General features: G+C 38.2%; 1 protein-coding gene and 1 long non-coding RNA gene across 2 annotated transcripts in view; one reads left to right on the top strand and one right to left on the bottom strand.

Moving 5' to 3' along the window:
• Positions 1 to 6,507, bottom strand: part of LOC134472444 (uncharacterized) — a 31,821-nt gene extending 25,314 nt beyond the window's left edge. The window contains exon 1 of the long non-coding RNA XR_010042267.1: positions 6,434 to 6,507. This is a non-coding gene — a long non-coding RNA (uncharacterized LOC134472444). The remainder of the gene's footprint in view (positions 1 to 6,433) is intronic.
• A 93-nt stretch (positions 6,508 to 6,600) lies between these two features.
• Positions 6,601 to 17,814, top strand: part of LOC100725614 (zinc finger protein 709-like) — a 42,226-nt gene continuing 31,012 nt past the window's right edge. The window contains exon 1 of the mRNA XM_063233829.1: positions 6,601 to 6,744. Coding sequence (XP_063089899.1) covers positions 6,742 to 6,744 — 3 coding nt within the window. The 5' untranslated portion in view covers positions 6,601 to 6,741. The remainder of the gene's footprint in view (positions 6,745 to 17,814) is intronic.

Below are 17,814 nucleotides of genomic sequence, written 5' to 3'. Positions count from 1 at the left end.
AGGTGACAGACTCCTACACCTTGTGATTCAGTTGCAAAGCTATGCCCAGGTAGCCAGAACTCAGTCATGTTTCAAATACTTTGTCAATAGACAGTTTAGGTTTCCAAAATTATTGGTGCGTAAACTTGAGTGATATTATGGATTCAAAACTGGTGATCCATTTAACAACAGCTGAATTACATTACCATGGTGTTGAGCATAGATGTTCCACCTGAGGAAAGTTTCCAGCATAAATAGATACATGAAGAAGAAGCTGTTGCATTGAAGTGCGTTGAGGCATTGAGGCATTCTGGGTTCTTCTATGTGTTGTTATTTGAGCCATTAGGTTCTCCTGGAGAGGCGATGATCCTCACATCAAGCATTGCTTCCTCTCTCTAGAAGGGAAGACATGTGGCACTTGGTCTCTAGGATGAACTCATCATGCTGGCTTCCTGGTAGGTACATGACTATGCTTGTCATTGGAGGAGCTCAGGGCTTGCATGTTGCTGAGGATGGCTATGGTGCTTTTCAGGACAGCCCTGGTCTTTGTTGTGTGACTTCTCAGCTCCCTCAACCTACCAGCACAGCTCCTCACCCTCCTGACATAGACTTTCTAGCTTCCACCACTGACTTTTTGGCCTTCCCAGCATGGATCCATAAAAGAGACTTGCATAAGTCCTTCTTGTGGGATCTAGACCTCTAGTTGGACTCATGGGAGGCACTGTAATGAACTCTGGCTCTTCATCTCGGCTCATGTGGGACATTGCTGTGGGATTCAGGCCCTTGGCTAAATATTCTATGTCTTTGGTGATGTGGATAGATTTCCAGCATTGCATTGTGTTAACTGTAGTTGATCATCATAAAACAATATTATAAGCTCAATGTCCTGATTCTAATTTTTCTCTGAACAACCCCCAACTACAAGTCATAGTCTTATAAAACTAGTCATAGTTTTATATGACTTTAAACTTTATAAGACTAGTCATAGTCTTACAAAATATGTTAATTGTCTCAAATTTTTTTACTCTCATGTAAGATTATAAGTGAATGTTACCGGGATCTTATCAGGTCCTCACATTGATCCCTGATTTCCAAATGAGTGTATGGCAGAGGTAAGAAAGAAAAAGAGAGAGGGAGAGACAAATTGTATGATTTTTAGGGTCCCAGGAGCATGAAAACTCCTTAATTAAGCTTGAGACTCTGAGTGTTAAGACAAAAGCTTCGCTGGATCAGTCCACTTACATTAGGACCAATGACAAAGGTCAGAAAGACCGAAGAAAGCACAAGCAAAGAGCAGGACCTTGGGAATCACTTCATGGACATCTCCATGTCATGAATCAAGTCAATTTAGTAGACTGTCTTATCATGAAGACATGGTAACAGTTAGACTATAGAAGTAATATTTGCAGCTGCACTCTCTACTCTGTTATTTGGGGTTGGAGCCAAGTGTCTGTAGCCGTGGCCTTCTCTTGCCCTTTAAGGTATCTTTGGCCTCACAGGCTGCTACAGACCTCAATCAGGACCAGTGATTCATAGAGGTTCACTTACTATGAATCAGCTCCTGTCACCAGGCAAAGGGCCTAGGCCTAGGACAGACTTACAGATAAACATAGAAAGCCAATTAGCAAAATTTAAATCCTGCTCAGATCTGCTTCATAATCATCCCCAACAGCATTTGTTGGGGATCACAAATTCAGAATGGCAAATATTACCTATTTTGCTATGTGATAAACAGAAGCATTGGGATTATTGGTATCACCTGTCTCAGATTTCCCATTGATTCTTCTGAGCAAAAGATCATCTAAACCTTCACAAGTCATCTCAGGTTTAAACTTATGGCCAAGATATTTCTGAGCATAAGATTATCTACACATTTTTGAGTCTGACTTTTAGGGTGAATTGTGATCCTTTATGAGCCACACATATAACTGTGTACACCAAATAAAGTGAGGTTTCTTTGGGACTCAGGAAGGTGGATCCAGAGATACTGACTTCCCAGCCATTGTTGGAACATTAGGCTTTTCTCTGTACTTTATTTTTGTTTCCTCACCACATTCTTGAGATTGACAATTAGGACTCTTTGACTGGTTTCAGATATTGACAATAGGGACTCTTGGCCTGGTTCACCATAGCATTTTCAGGTGGTGGTGGGGTTATGTATGATGTTCAGTATTGCACAACATATGCGATACCTTAGGAAAATATTGGCCCCCATGTCACTAGGAATATTGTTGCATGTGAGTCTTCATTCTACTGTCAATCCCTCCTCATCATTATCAGTTTATAGGCTGTTGTTTCATGTACAATTTTATCATGTTGCCTACTGAATCTAGAAAATTCAGTGCAATATACATAAGTTTTAGTGAGAAATCCATTTTCTAATCTTTAATCTGCCAAAATTGAAGTAGTGAAGCCTTTTCTCAATTCATCACATTTTCCTCTTTATTTGCATTACTGTATGTAAATATCACTCTTGCCAGGGTCACTACTTGTTATCTTCATATCTTATATGTATTTTCCCCAGCAATGAGAAAGCAGCCTTTTCCAGGTCTCCCACTCATATAAATACTGCAGACATCTTGTTTGTGGCAACCTGGATAATTTGAGAACATTTCACAGACATTTTGGATTATGTGTACAGGCCTATGGAGTCTATGCAATTAAAGACTTGAAAATATGTGTGTATGTTTTTCAAAACAAGGTGTCACTACATAACTGAGACTCAACTGGAACATGTGACCCTCATGCCCCAGATTTCTAAACAGCTCACATTGCAGGTGCATGGTAAAAATACCCACCATGGTATTTTTAATTCACACTTTCTTTCCTCTGCTAGTAGTGAGGGATAATATCTACTTCTAGGCTACATATCCTGGCCATTTTGTAATATCATGGACTCTCTAAACAGAAAGTTAAATTCCATTGCTCATTTTCATTTGCCTATCTTCCTTGTGTGCCTGTTATTTTCATGCATCAACATTCCTAAAACATAAGCTGGGCATGGTCGTTCATGGCTGTAATCACAGCATCAGGAGGCCAGAGTACTGTTGTGAGTTTGAGACCATCCTGGGCTACAAAGTGAGCTTGAGGCCTGCCTGAACTTCATAGAGACCCTGTCTCAAAAAGACAAAAAAAAAATTCTAAAAAATTTGCTCATATCATCTGTTCATTTTTGGGGTGAAGATTTTTATTTTTTTATAAAACTGATTTTTGACCTGCTTTATATATGTCACCCTTATTCCAGGACATTTTTGCAATTGAAGTAAATTTCAAATATTATAGTGTTTGGAGTGTATAAAGCCTATATGCATATATATTTAAAATAATTATGTTTTGTAGGTTTGCAACATTATATTTGAAATTTTGATCAATTGTAGATTAGAAAGTTGTTTCCCTGATGCATTTTATATAGTTAGCAGATTTGCATTTCATATTTTGTCCAGAATTTGCCTGCATTGACTATTTCCTTGTTTGTTCAGTAACACTGAAATGTACTTGGCCTAAAAATAAGTAGTGCTTGTTACTCATAATGAAATAATTAATAGCCTCTTTGTTTGCATTTGTACTGGCAGTCTTGTCAAGGTTTGGTTTTAAATACAGCAGAAGTATTTCTCAATTCTTCTTGTAAGTTTAATGTATGTGCCTGTTGCTCCAAGGTTACAATCTAAATAACTTATTGTTTGTGTGTGTGTGTGTGTGTGTGTGTGTGTGTGTTTTCATTTTTTATCGGTAACAAGGATCAAACTCATGACCACATGCTTGCAAGGCAGGGGCTTATGCCGCTGAGCTAAATCCTAAGCCCTAAATAACTGATTCTTAATGGAACCTAGGAATTAGACACAGGGAATGTCTCCTCTCTTTCCTTCTTTTATTCAAAATTTCTGTAATATAGTATTATCCTCTTAGAAGAATTTTTGTTCAATTTTCAATGGATTTACTGTTATTAGAAATAAAATTATATTGATGATAAAATTTTGTAAAGAGAGTAAAACAAAACATAATAAAACAGAACAAAGCTGATCCAAAGAAAACAATGCAAGTGACAGAGAATTTCAAACCAAACAACAGGTGCTCAACAGTGGCTACCATAATGTCTCTTTTTTACTTTGAATAGTTGTCTATATCTTCACACACAATGAATTCAAACAAAACCAAATAGTATAAATGTGACCAAATCAGAAGAATGAAAGCATTACAAGCCTTCAAAACCAGACAATAGGAAAATAAACAATGGCTTCCATAATGTCTTGTCTCTTCAAAAGAGCTGTGCATTCTGAAGATCTAAATTGAAAAATTTGTATTATTTCATATATTATCACATGCAAGGGTAATTATTCAATCTGGGTTTAGATCATCTACAAAACTATTTGGTAGTATTATTGTACATTTCAATGTTTTGCAAAGTTTTCTTCTATTCCTGCATATTGTGTAGAAGAATCTACCAAGTAGGATACAGGAAAACCTAATGATGTCTGAGTCCATGTTCCAAAACCAGAAAAAGAAGTAAGAAAAAAAGGAAAGATTAAAATAATTAAAACTTTTTCACCTGAGTTATAACTGAGTTACCTAAAATTTAAATTACAGAATGGTGTGCTAGGAGCAAGCTGGTCACCTCATGACAAATTTGAAGCAGTGACAAGCACAGAGTTATAAATGTTACCCACAGTGCTATTGCATACCTTCCATGACCTCCTTTTCATATTGATGATATGTTCCAAGGCATCAGCCCCTCAACTAAATGATGAAAGTAATTGATGCATTTGGAAGGTTATATAAGAGAGACACCTAACTGAATTTCATTTGGTTTTTTATGTATGTATGTATATACGTAGTTACTTACAGGGATGAACTACTTGAGACACAGAATTTAAGACAAATAGGTTCATTTTGTCTCCTTGTTTCAGGATGCAAATTGCTTTAGGCTGTTTCCAATATAGAAACACCTTGGCAAATAGAAATTTTAAAAAATCGGTAACTTACTTTATGAGCCTCAGGAACCTAAGCATAGAAGGAGCCAAAGAGAAAGGATCCAGGGACAAGATTTAGTGGATCATACCAAACTCATGAGTAACTCACAAGACACATTTAGACACACGCTCTTTTAATATCCAATGCATATCTTAAGTTAAATGAGTTAACGAAAGTATCACACAACTCCAGGCAACATGTTTCTTCTAAGAATATGAAGTTCCTGAAAGAAGCAAACTTTAACTTGTGAGGAGAGCACTTCAGGGCATGAGAAAATTATAGTCTGATGTTCTCATGATTTCCTGCTCATCACAAGCAAATGGTTCAGTGGATGAGCAGTGGGGCTGCACCTCTCCTTCAAGTGTCCAATATGCTTCTTTTCAGAAATGAATGAGGTGGGCTTTGACCCTGGATGAGCAGCAATCTTGTGTGGAAGAGGAGAAATGTTTGCTTTTTATATTTTTTTTTCATCTTTTTGTCTTGTAGAGAATATTGCTATGATTTAATCCTAATGTTTTGTTTTCCTTTTATAAGGCAAATATTCATTTTTTACCTGAAAATTAACAGATGGAAAGAGATAGTGCAAAATTTTCAGAATGAAACCAGTTATGTCATTCCCAAATATTGATCTTTCAAAGAACCAGTTGTTCCTCTGTTGTACTGTGTCTTGCGGTGGCCTAGATTCAGGTTGTTTTCTGACATAGGGAGATTGCTTCTTTACTAGACTATTGGCCCTGGAACTGTTAAAGGCAGCTGAGTCAGTTAGACGTAATACAGACAGTCAGATAGGGCTGAGCCCTCCAAGGAGCCAGAGCAGAAGTTCAGACATCTTGCAGCCTTGCAAGAGACAAGCTCCTCTAGTTATGGGCCAGATCTCAAGACAAAAGCCAGAGCAAATACAACCACTTCGTAAGCATCAACAGTTCAAATAGTTCTCTGTCACCCTGAGGAAGTCAGGAGTCAGTATCCCAACAGCTACAAGAACAGCCATTGCTCCTAAGTGTGCCCACTTACTAGGAGAGTCACTCCATTTGTGCGAAATTTAATCAATTGTACCTGAGTCTTACTAGTTGACCACAGTTTTGTTCCACTGGCCAGTTCCCATTTCCCCCAACTAGTACCCATTTAACCTCATGATTTTACTGTATATACGCCCCTAAAAAAGAAAGAGTATTTAGCAATCCACTCAAGATTCTTTCTCTATCTTGTAGACAGAATCTTTCTCTCAATGAATATATTTCACTATTAACCTCTGTTGTGCCTGAACTTAATTTTAGAGAACACAAACTCATACTTGACATACAGAAGGTTGGGAGTTTCATTCCCCTATATCAGAACCTTATAAACACAATTGTGACCCATGTTTAAGTATAGTCTCCACGGATTCTTATAAGAAAATACCGTCAACTCTGAGACTTCAGAGTACAGCCTTCAAATGCAAGTGTTATTAGTAAGGCGAGATGAGTTTAATATTTTATAAGAGTACCTGATTCAGAAGTCTCAGCATTAAAGTCTTGGAACTGAGCCCCCCTCTTGCAGGTAAAGATTTCTCTTTTCCCCGCTGGACTCAGAAGGCGGGTAGTAGAACGTAAGTCAGTCAATGAAAAAGGAGAAAACTCTATAAACTGTCCAATCAGAGGTGACAAAGGAGGAGGGCTCTTCCTGTGTCATGGCGCCGAAGAACTTTCCCCTCGCACATTGCACATTGTACCCTGGCTGGATACGCTGCTTTCTGTGAACTCTACAAGCTATAGTCTGTATTGGAAATACCCTAGGAGACCCTCAAGCTGCGCAATGGTAACGTTTTGGGTCGGAAAGACAGGTGGGGCGGAATCTAGAAGAGGTCCAGTCAGAATTGACCAAACTTAACTGCGATGGCTTAGAGCCTGTGATGTAGCTCAGTGGCACAGTGCCTTTCTGAAAAGTGTGACATCCTGAGTTCAAACTCTGGTACCAAAGGAAAAAAATCCCGAACTGTGGTGCCTGGGTTTCCCCCATGTTAGCTCTGATAGAATTTTCAGCGTGGCTAAAAAGATAGAAATATGAAATAAAAGTGGCCATTATTTTAAGATCGCGGAAAGAGAACCCCAGGACCACTGAGGTTTGGCTTTTCTCTCTGCCAGGCACTTTTGTGGGGGGCATACATATAGCTTACATTTGGGGTGGTGCCTAAGGGGCATTACCGATTCACAAGTAGCCCATTGGAATTCAATTCGCAACACATGTAAATTGCCTAGGGCCAGGGAAGATGACCCCAAGATAGAGCCCCTTGGTTCCGTCTCCCAGTCTCCCACCACTGCAGCATCTCATTCAGAGCAAAATCTTTTCAAGCTCTAGATCCTCATGTAATGTGAGATGGATACTGAGTCCGTTTTTGTTCCTTTTTCCCATTGCTGATAGAAGGGGGAAAAAATCACGACTTACTAGCTGTCCGGATTCCAAGAACTGCGACATTTTCTGGTCTTTTTTTTTTTTTTTTTTCTTTTCTTTTTTTTTTTAGACAGGGTCTCTGTGCAGTTCAGGCTGCGCTTGGGTTTACTTTGTAGCCCAGGGTAGTCTGAAACTCACAAAGATCCTCCTGCCTCAACTTCCCTAGTGCTGGGATCACAGGCATGAGCCACCATGCCCAGCTGAGAACTGCGATTTTTGTAGGGATTTTAGAACAGCAAAACCATAAGGGGGGGGTGGGGGTGGGAACTTGCAATGCAGAGAAGCCTGAGATGGGTCAGAGAGAATTACAGTCAATCAATAAGATTATGAGTTAATTGCTCAGGTAAAATTGAGGAAATTAAGATCCAATAGGGAAGGTTGCAAGGGGGAGGAAGGCCTTGGCTGTAGGGAGTTGGAATAGTGGCTTCTGTCTACCTCAAGGTGATGGGTACCTATTGAGAATATCAATCCCTGTTTTTATACTAGCGTGCAGTTCTGTTTGCTTTGAGATCTGGCTTACAGCAGAAAAAGTGTTTGTTACTTCCATAGTTGCAAGATATCGGGTCTTCTGCACTGGCTCCATTGAGGGCCTAGTCCTCTGTGACTCCCTATAATATTACTATTTAATTCAGCTGATTATAACATGGCTAGAACAAGACCAGTTTGGAGTTCTCAGGACCTTTTGCCCAATGTTAAACTGCCAGTCTTCTTGAGAAAACCATTGCTATCTTGCATCTGCAGCATTATGGAAAGCGAAGGAGTCTTGGAGAGATCCAGGCTAAATTGAAAATTGGAGTTGGATGCAGTGATGGTGAGCTAGATCTCTGGTTTTATTCCAGTTAGCAGCACTGCTAGAGGATATGAAGGTTATTAGTATCTCTGATGTAGGTTCTCATTTCCACAATCCCACATCAAACTTGCTTTTTAACCTTTGTGGTGATCTTGTAAATTTCCACCACCTCCTTTCATTTCTAAACTCATATTATATACTAAGAAATGTCCTGAGAATTCAAAAATGTGGGATGTGCTCCAGGGAAGAGCACCTGCCTTACACCTGGTGAATTGCTCTATACAGAGCATGCTAAAGAAGTTTAAACTTTTAATTATTTAGCTGACAATTCCATTCACAATTAGTTTAAGTGAGTTCTGCCACAGTTAGAATACTGAGGAAGATCAAAATCTTGTGGAATCAAAATCCTAGGAAAGAAAGGAGAAAGGTGTACCTGCCAGAGACAACTTTCAGAAGTGGTACCTATTAAACTCACATTGAGAGACACCTTGAATTGGGGCATTTACATGGACATATATGTGTGATTATGTGTGGGAGTGGAAAGAAACCAGGGCACAATTTCTGTTTAATACAGAAATTATGATCTTGGCCTAATTGTTTTTCTTTAATACAGAAAATATTTTGTTTAATACAGAAAATATAGTTCTTGGCCTAATTGTTACTTCTATAAAATTAAAAATGCTGCTTGTGATAGACTTTCAAATTAGTACTGGAGTAGGGGAGAAACCTAAAATAGAAGTAGTGCAGCATATCCATGGTTAGGTAGGCTGACTTGTGTGCTTGCTTGATTTGTGAGGTGGGCAAAGGTCACAGGCTTGAAGAAAGGAAGGGAATTTAATTATAGGTAACTGTGTCTTCTGCTGCTACTGATCAGTTCATGGAATCTTTTCTGAGGCAAAATCTTTAAAGAGGCAACTGCATGGCCTTGTTTTGCTTTAAAGTTATTGTGGACACCTTAGCAGAAGTAGAATTGCGGGGGTATCTCCAGTGTTTCAAATATTTCCAGATGATCTTGATGATTAATTTATTAATTTATTTTTTGAGACAGAATCTCACTTTGTAGAGCAGGCTGGCTTCAAATTCATTAAAAACTTTTTGCCTCAGCCTCATTCCAGCTGGGACTACAGGTGTACACCACCCTGCTCAGCATGCTTGGTTGTTTGTTTGTTTGTTTGTTTGTTTTTTATTGTAGGGACTGAACTCTGAAAGTTTGGTCTGAGCTAAGTTTTTAAATTTTTTAAAAATTTTTGTGAACTGATCTTACTAAGTTGCCCTAAGTGGTGTGAGTTTTTGATAGTGTTTGTAACTCATTTAATGCATACATAATAATACATGTGTATCACTGTATCAGTTTAAGGTTGGGATGTTTTTATACACCATGATGTACTAAGATTTGAATGCTTGGGTAAAATAAACATCAGTTTACTGATGTGTGATAGTGTGATAGTTCACACCTTTACTCTCAGCCACTTGGGGACTGTGACAAGTGTTACAACAACCTGCCTGAAGAATTCAGTGTGACCCTCTTTTGATACAAAATATGAATTCTGGAATTTATCTCCAATAGATAATAACTTGTTTAATATTCTCTAGGACCAGTAAAATTTCTGATAAATACAGGAAAATTATTTAATGGAAATTTTACTTTATATTTCAATTTTATTGTTTTTGTGCACTAGTGGTGTATAGTATACTGCTTGTCCATGATGGAGGACAGCAATGATGAATAACTGCTCTTGAGCAACAGGACACTGATGCTGAACAACTAGTGATTGCAGTGGACTCAATTCAGTGAATTGAGATTTTAAATTGGAGAGATTTTAGTGTTTCGTTATAAAATTTGGATTATGTTATCTATATATCCCCAAACACAGATTAAGCAAATGTGTTGAGCAGGCTTAAAGGATCCAATGTGTAGAAGTAATGTTTGCCCAATTGGGTATATTCTTGCACATTCAACACTTTTCATTTTCAACGTGGTTTGGGTTGGTCACCCTATTTCATTTTTTTTTTTTTTTGATCATCATATTTCTAACTCCAGTAGTGTCACTAGATTCACACCTTCTTAAAGTCCTCTATAGAACATGATACTTAACTTATGGCTTCTTGTTTTGAGTGCTATATTAATTGGACTCTCCAAAAACAACTGAATCAGAAGAATAACATGAGTAGTATTTGGAAAAAAGAACACTGAATTTAGGATTGTTTTCTTTGCTTTGAGTTGTTTTCATGATGATGATCCTTATGAGATGCCCCACTCTGTTCACATTGTGTGGCTTCCATGACCCTAACAAGTCAATAGAGCAGAGATTTTCAATACTCAGACATGAGGCTGAGCAGTTTGAACACAAACCACCAATCCTGCACCTGGCTGAAGATAAAGCACTTTCATTTGTAGTTCTACTTCATGCTGGTTCTGGAAATCTTTCTAATTGCTTTAACTTTGGGTAACCTGCCTTGCCATGCCAGTTTGCCTGCTCATGTAAGCCCACTTTCATTTCTATAACATTAATAGGCTGAAGGCATGTCTGTCCAGTCCCATGACATCCAAGGCTCTTTCACCTGAGCAGTGACATATATGTCTCTGGGAAAAGAGATGACCATGAATCATAGTTACATGTTCCGTAAGTCAAAAGAGACTGCAGTCTCTGAAATTCCCCTGAGTTCTTTGGGCTTGCTCACTCTATGTGAGTTTACTGCAAGTGGCTATGGGAATGGATGTGACACAGCTGAGATACAGCTCCTGCTTCAGTTCACGCAGAGTTTAGTCTGTCTGAAGCTTCTTGTGGGTGTCATCATAAAGAATCCAACAGTGGAGGCTGTTGTAGATTTTCACACTAGTGACATCTGAAATGTAGTGCAGGTGGATAAAGACATAAGGAGGGTGTGCAAGAACAAGCAGAGAGTACTTTGAACAGACTCACTGAGCCTATGTTTGAGGTGCAGAGGTTAAAATGTGGCAGCTCTTGGGTCTTTGCTCATTCTTATACCTGGTCCTTCAGGAGCTGTGTCCACTGCATCTGCTGTCAGTCATTTCCACCAGTGTTAATTCTGCACATGAGAAAAGCTATAAATATGTCTCAACTTTTTTCTTGTAATCATGACATAGGTCATGAAGAAGATTTAGATGCATCTTAGGAGTGGCAGTCAAAGATGTTGAACAATGTCACAGAAGAAATGAAACAGACTTTTTTAGAAACAAATCTTATGCATGAATATCACTAGTGCTGTGTTTGAGGAACCTGCTGCAGAAGAATTTCCTTTCCATGTTGTACAACTTACTATCATGATTAGAGTATACCCCATGGCTTCATGTACATTTTTGCACTGGCTGTATACCATGGATATGAATAAACCCTCTACATGTGCTCTACCACTGAGCTGCACTCCAATCTCATGTATATATTTTACTGCTCAAATGGGAATGTTTTAGATTGTTCATCCTATATTGTAATTGTTTCAATATTACTTTTTAAACTTTTTTCACTGCTGTGTGTGGGTGTAATTCATCACAGAGACTCCACTGTTTGTCTCCATAGCTTTTTACCTGCCTTTGCACAGTTAGGGCAGAGGAGGCTTCTCCACTACTGTCATTGTTAGAGGTGCCACAAAGAACATGCTCTGACTTGCTTCCCTGGAGGCAAGATTTGAGAAAATGCCTTGAATGCTCAGAAGCCTCCTTGCTGATGCAGAGTTTGTATTGTTTAAAATCTTACTATGCACTATTCATACTACCTCAGCCAGTAGTCTTTAGTTTGTTTCTTAAAACAGTCAACACGGGATCTTTTCTAATTTGATGAGTTTCATGTATTCATAATGAAATTTAATTGCTTCTTTATAGTTTTTCTCTATGTTTCCAGGTTTAGGGATTTATTTTTGCCATTTCCTCTGCAAATTGTTTTATAGTATACATATTCAGCTTTCCCTGTACATTTTGTGTGTGCTGACCTTGAGAGCTATGTACAGTTTCTATTCTTGTTTGATATAATGTACCTTTATTAAATTGACTTAGTTTTAATGAGCAAGAAAACTATGAGAAACCCTATTTTCCAGTTAATGTTGTCTTTGGCAACATATATGCCCCTGTCTCTTTTCTCACTTTTTCTATCTTTGTTTCTTATTCTTTGTGCACTGAAATTTTATCACTTTTCATTTTCATTCTCTTTCCCCTTTTTGTTTGTCTTGGTTTTTAATGACATACGCATTTTTCTTTTATGTTAGAACACAAAAATGGTATTATCTATGCTTTGATAAATTAAAAAATTGAAAAAAATGTGTTTTGATAAATTAAAAACATGAATAAACAGCTTAATTATAATATCATCACATTTTTGTTGTGTGTGATGCTTAGGTAGAGCTCAGGGATTTCAGGCTGGGGAACCAGGCTACCAGTCAGGTACATGCAAAGATGAGATTTTGCTAAGTAATGTTTTATCCTGGCTGTGAAACTTTCTATGCTCAGATATGTGACTGTGGTTATAAACATGTTGTCTGGATTTAGGTAAACATTGCATCCACCTGGTGGTATAAACTGCAGAAATTTCTTACCCAATTTTATATTACCAAGACTGTATTTCAGATGATGGCCCGATGAGTCTAATTTTTCATTGCAATGTTTTATTTGTATATTTTTGCTACACATAATAAAATGTTCATCCTGCGGAACCAGTACATGCACACGTGGCATCTTTATGAGTGTCCCAAAAGTTTCAGTGAGTCATTTGAAAACCTACTGAGAGATCTATTTATAAGAAAAATTTTTGACTGTCACTTGAGTTATTTGATAGTTTATATTTTCCCCTCTCTCTGCCTATTTTATTTCCATATTTTTAATTTTGTATGTTTGTATTTATCTACTTTCTAAAATTATGAGATGATAATGCTGTTATAATTCATGTTTCCTTTAAAATAACCTTGATTATCCAGGCACAGTGTTAGAAATCTGTAATCCACAATTCAGGTAGCTGATCCAAGAGAATCAAATATTTTTTTCTGTTTTTGTTTTTGTATCTGGAATGAAACTCAGTACCCTGAGCTTGCTAGTAGGCACTGTGCACTGAGCTGTTTCACTGGGTCCTGAGGATCAAATACTGACAGCAGCTTGTATGACATAGTAAGCCCATTTCTCTAATATTAATATATCTATACTTTCATAATTATTCCTCTTTTTTAATGTTTTCCTGTTACCTCTTTCATGTTGTTACTGTCTTTAACTTTTCTAATACACTGATTTATTTTATTAATTCTTGAGTTCTTTTTATAAAATGTCTTCTTAATTACATTTTTATACTTTTATATTTAATTGAGATCATTGTTTTCATATTATGTCCTATAATTATGATCTAATTGTATGTATATTTTGATTTTATTATATTTACAGGCTGTTTATACCTTTGTTTTGGCAGCCATTATGCAGTGCCTTTGACTATATCCTTGTGTCTTTGCACTGAATTGTTAAAAGTAAGAGAACTAGCTTATTTCTGAAAGCTTTCTGAGGTAGTATCACAGTAAATGTTGTAAAATAAATGTTTGAGTGTTGTATCCAAGTTAGGGGAAATGCACAGTCATGGTTTCTCTGCACAAAAATGTTTTTTCTTGACAGATACTTTGGCCTGTATGTAACCCTCCTTAATGTGTTCAACTTCTGAGTATTTTCCCATGTCAAAAGAGATGCATAGCGTATATGTGGCTATCCAAATGCACCAAAGTGTCTCATGATTGATGTTAATGCCTGTAGATGAGGACACTGTGGCATGCAGATGAAAAAAAAGATCACATAGATCTTTCCAGTCAGAGGTGCTCTCCAGGAGAATGTGAAAACTGTATTGTCTCTTGTGTCAATCATTTCCTGTTAATGAGCCTCAGGTTTTTCTACACTTGTGTGAGGTTGGCCAAATAACTACTGTTAGATATAAGGTGATATTAGGTCTTTCTTTGGATCAATGTTTCCAAAGAACCAAACATATTTTGTTGGGAAAAGAAATGTTGTGTCTCTCTTGAGACCTGATCAGGTTTTTTCTGCAGCCTAATGTTATCACTTACTTTTCACATGGTGAAGCCTATGAAAAGCAAAAAGAAGTTGATTCACAAGATTGTTGAAATTCTCCAATAATAACAAATCATTATGCTCTGGTTTTCATACAGGAAATCTTGTTATACTGGGAGCCATAATGATAGGGCCTAATACCACCTGAAATCCATACCAGAGCCTGAAATACTGATGCTTTTGCAGGTCCGGCCTCTGCACCTGGATTATCAATAAAATGTGAGCTCATAGAGGCAATCTTGGTTTTTATTAACAAACAGTTTTCAACTCACTCTTGAGTCTTTGACAAACTTTTGCTTCTGTGAGGATATATACATGAGACACTGTTTGTTTCACCAAAATTTACTAGCAGAGAAGAATAGAAGTATCTGAAATTTACAAGAGTTGGAGTAAAATCACTGATTATTCCATCTAGACTCTCCCATCAACCTCTAAATGGTGCTAAAACCTTATACAGGGCTCCTATAGGCAAAAATGGATTAAATTTCTCAGAGGCTTTCTGCCCCATCATGATCAACATTCAGATAGTATTTAATGAAGGGTTCTCTCCACGTGCAGGATTCCCACATTCCTTGGTTTCAAACTGATTTCTCTGCCATCAGTGTTGATAAATACAAGAAGAATATCTACATTATGAGAAGCAGGAATTGGAGAGTGTAGAGGAGGAGCTTCAAAGGAAGGGGACAGGTTTGGTTTTTGAAGTCACGCTGGCATGACTCAATCAGACATTTAGAAGTGGGCTTTACAAATATCCTCTACATTTTTTGACTCAATCAGTCGTAGTTGAGAGTATCACCCAACTCTCCTTTAGGAACATTTGTGTTGAATAGTGGAGAAAGTCAGCCTGTGAGGAGGAAACTACTAGAATTCAGAGCTCACAGTCTCAAGTTTTTATGTGTCCCTGTTGTATCGCTGGATAGTGACCAACTTGATGAAGCTTGGGGTTCCATTGTAGCAGCTAGTCTGCCCCCATGTGTTTAGCTTCCAATTTCAGGGCTCTTTATGACTCTGAATGATGTAAGCAACTTGTCTTAAGTGAGTTGCAATGTGTGGCTTTCTTTCCTCTTTACACTTTGGCAGAATATTAGTATACTTTGAATTATTCTTTATGAAATTGTGTTTCTTTTGGATGGCACGAATTCATCTTCCTGGTTTAAAATGAAGAGTTTGAGATATTGTGAAAATCTGGGGGTAGAACTTGCTTAATTGCCATCACTGACTTTTCAATCTGCCTGCTCTCCCTGTATTCCACTGTGTTTTGGCCTGGCCTGGACTCAGCATGGTCTCTAACATTAGAAGATTGAATATTTGCTGGGACATTGACCATGGAATTTTCTGAGCTTTGTGCAACTCGTTTGCACAAAAAACCCACAGAGTCCATTAAGAAAACAGGGGCAGATCTGAAAAGTCAGGATCAAAGCACATAGGTACATTCCAGGGGAGACAAGGCGTACATCATGGAAAAGAACCTGGATCAGAAGTCTTTTGGCTACAATCATGTATTTGGGCCTCAGTCTTTCAGGTAGGGGTTTGTATCTCCTGTCACTTCTGTCTGAGAGAGAGCAATGGAGCAAACATCAACAATAATCAGACTGCATTAACTGTCCAATCCTGTGGACCAAAGTAGGAAGTTTCTTCCTGCTATCTTGGCATAAAAGATCGCAGCTTTAGCACATTGCTAAGAGTCAACCTGCATGCCCACCTACAGCTTTCTGTGACTTCTGCTGACTGTTGCCTGCTTGGAGAGGACTCTATGACACATGGTCATGTAGAGGTGATGTTGTGTGACATAAGCAGAGGATTGTATGGAATTCAGATGAGGTCTAGTAGGAAGCACGCAGAAGTAGCCTCAGGGAAGTACAGCCTCCCTTCCTAGGTTCAGACTCTGAGGTTCTCCTTGTCTTTCATGCTTCTGTTCACTTTCTTATTTCTGATTCAGTGTTAGTTCAGAGTTTCCTGCATCCTGTCCCAAGCAGTGTCACTACCAATCCACTATGCTGTCTTGGTTGGTGCCAGGCATAGCCATTTATATATCACTGTAATGAGAGTTGCTATACTGACTCTAACTAAGGTATTGGGAGGAACTTGGTGTATTTGTGTTATATTTTATCTGTGGCCTTTCTTTGGGCAGCAGATCTCAAGGCATATCCCTGGTCAATTTCCTTTCAGCAGCAGCAAGCCTGAAGGTTCTGACATTCATAAATGTCTGCAGTGCAGGGTCTCCCATCCATAACTCATGTCAGACCTCTGTCTTTTTATACTCATGTTGAATTCTTAATTTTCAGTATTTCCTCACATTGTTATCTATATAAAAAGGACGAGAGTATTCAAAGAAAGTTTTAGCATCACAGGTGATCGGACTTCAGTGGGGTCCTTCTTCCAAGTGAGCAGTTAAGTCCTCCTGCATTCCATACTCAGCAACCCAAAACATTGTCACCATAATGATTTGTGTCCTACTTCTACTGACAGTAATGAAAACAGAGACTGTGTTTTCACTATGTGAGTTTAGATCACAAAACAAAGAAGAATCATAGGAAAGTTTTTATTAGAGAAAAGAAGAATACTGCTCCCTAATTCCATGAAACCATCATGAATGAGTTTAATGTCATCTACCCCAAGTGACTTAGTGTATTTAAAATGAACATTTAGAACTCAGGCATTTAATTCCATTTTTTTTTTACCAGATAATATTCAGAGTGTAAGAATCAGCACTAAGCAGTGACCACTCAACAAGGTGGGTGAAAGAAAGGAAGCATATGGCTTGACACTTGGGCACAGGCAGACAAAGGGTAAAAAATGTCAACTGCAGGGAACAAAGATAAATGGATCTTTATTATGGATGTTGAAAAAAGGTAAGGGCCACTAGGTGGAAAGAGCTTAGTAAATGTCAGTAGGCCAACCTTTTTGGATGTTTCATTCCTCAGTGGGAATAGTCCTTGAGTCACCTTGTATGAGTGCTTGTGTGTCTTCAGATATCAAGATGCTTGCATTCCATCTCATGGTTTTCGTCATCCTGTGTTTGCCAATAATGCAGGTTCTGAGATGCGAACTGTGCCTCTGCTGGCAGATAGGTTGGCTACTAAGACAGTCACTTCCAAATGGAGGCCCATATTCCTGACTTTTTTATTATAAACAAAAAGGAAAAAGAAGTAAAGGAGAGATGAATGCTGATTCTCATGGTCACTTCCTGAAGGCACATGGGCTGAGTGGGAATCCCAGTGGCAAGGAGAGCATTGGAGAATCATTTCATATTGGATGGAGAAGAGAAACAGTGGCTAGCTAGTCATTGTCTGTTGTGATGGTGTATGAATTGTGACAGGTCTCTGGAAACACAGCAGTTAAAGAAGAAAAGGAGGATTATACAGACCAGTAGTCCTTCTGAGGAAGGAGCCATGAGGTTCATCCCCAGACATTAGTTCAGGAGTCAAGCACATATTGTCAAATTTCTGAGACCTTTCCCCTAAGCTTTAGGGTTGCATCATGTACTATGCCTAATTGGTTTATGTGAAAACAACATCCTTTTCTTGAATGATAATAAGCCAACTTTTTCCATTATTAAGAGGTCTAAGCCTTTTTTGTTTTGGACAGTCACTGATTCTAA

Source organism: Cavia porcellus, unplaced genomic scaffold (assembly GCF_034190915.1).
Source record: "Cavia porcellus strain 051 isolate PalLab524CR breed Dunkin Hartley unplaced genomic scaffold, mCavPor4.1 scaffold_23, whole genome shotgun sequence".
Taxonomy (NCBI): Eukaryota; Metazoa; Chordata; class Mammalia; order Rodentia; family Caviidae; genus Cavia; species Cavia porcellus.
This window is presented reverse-complemented; position numbering and strand designations above follow the sequence as displayed.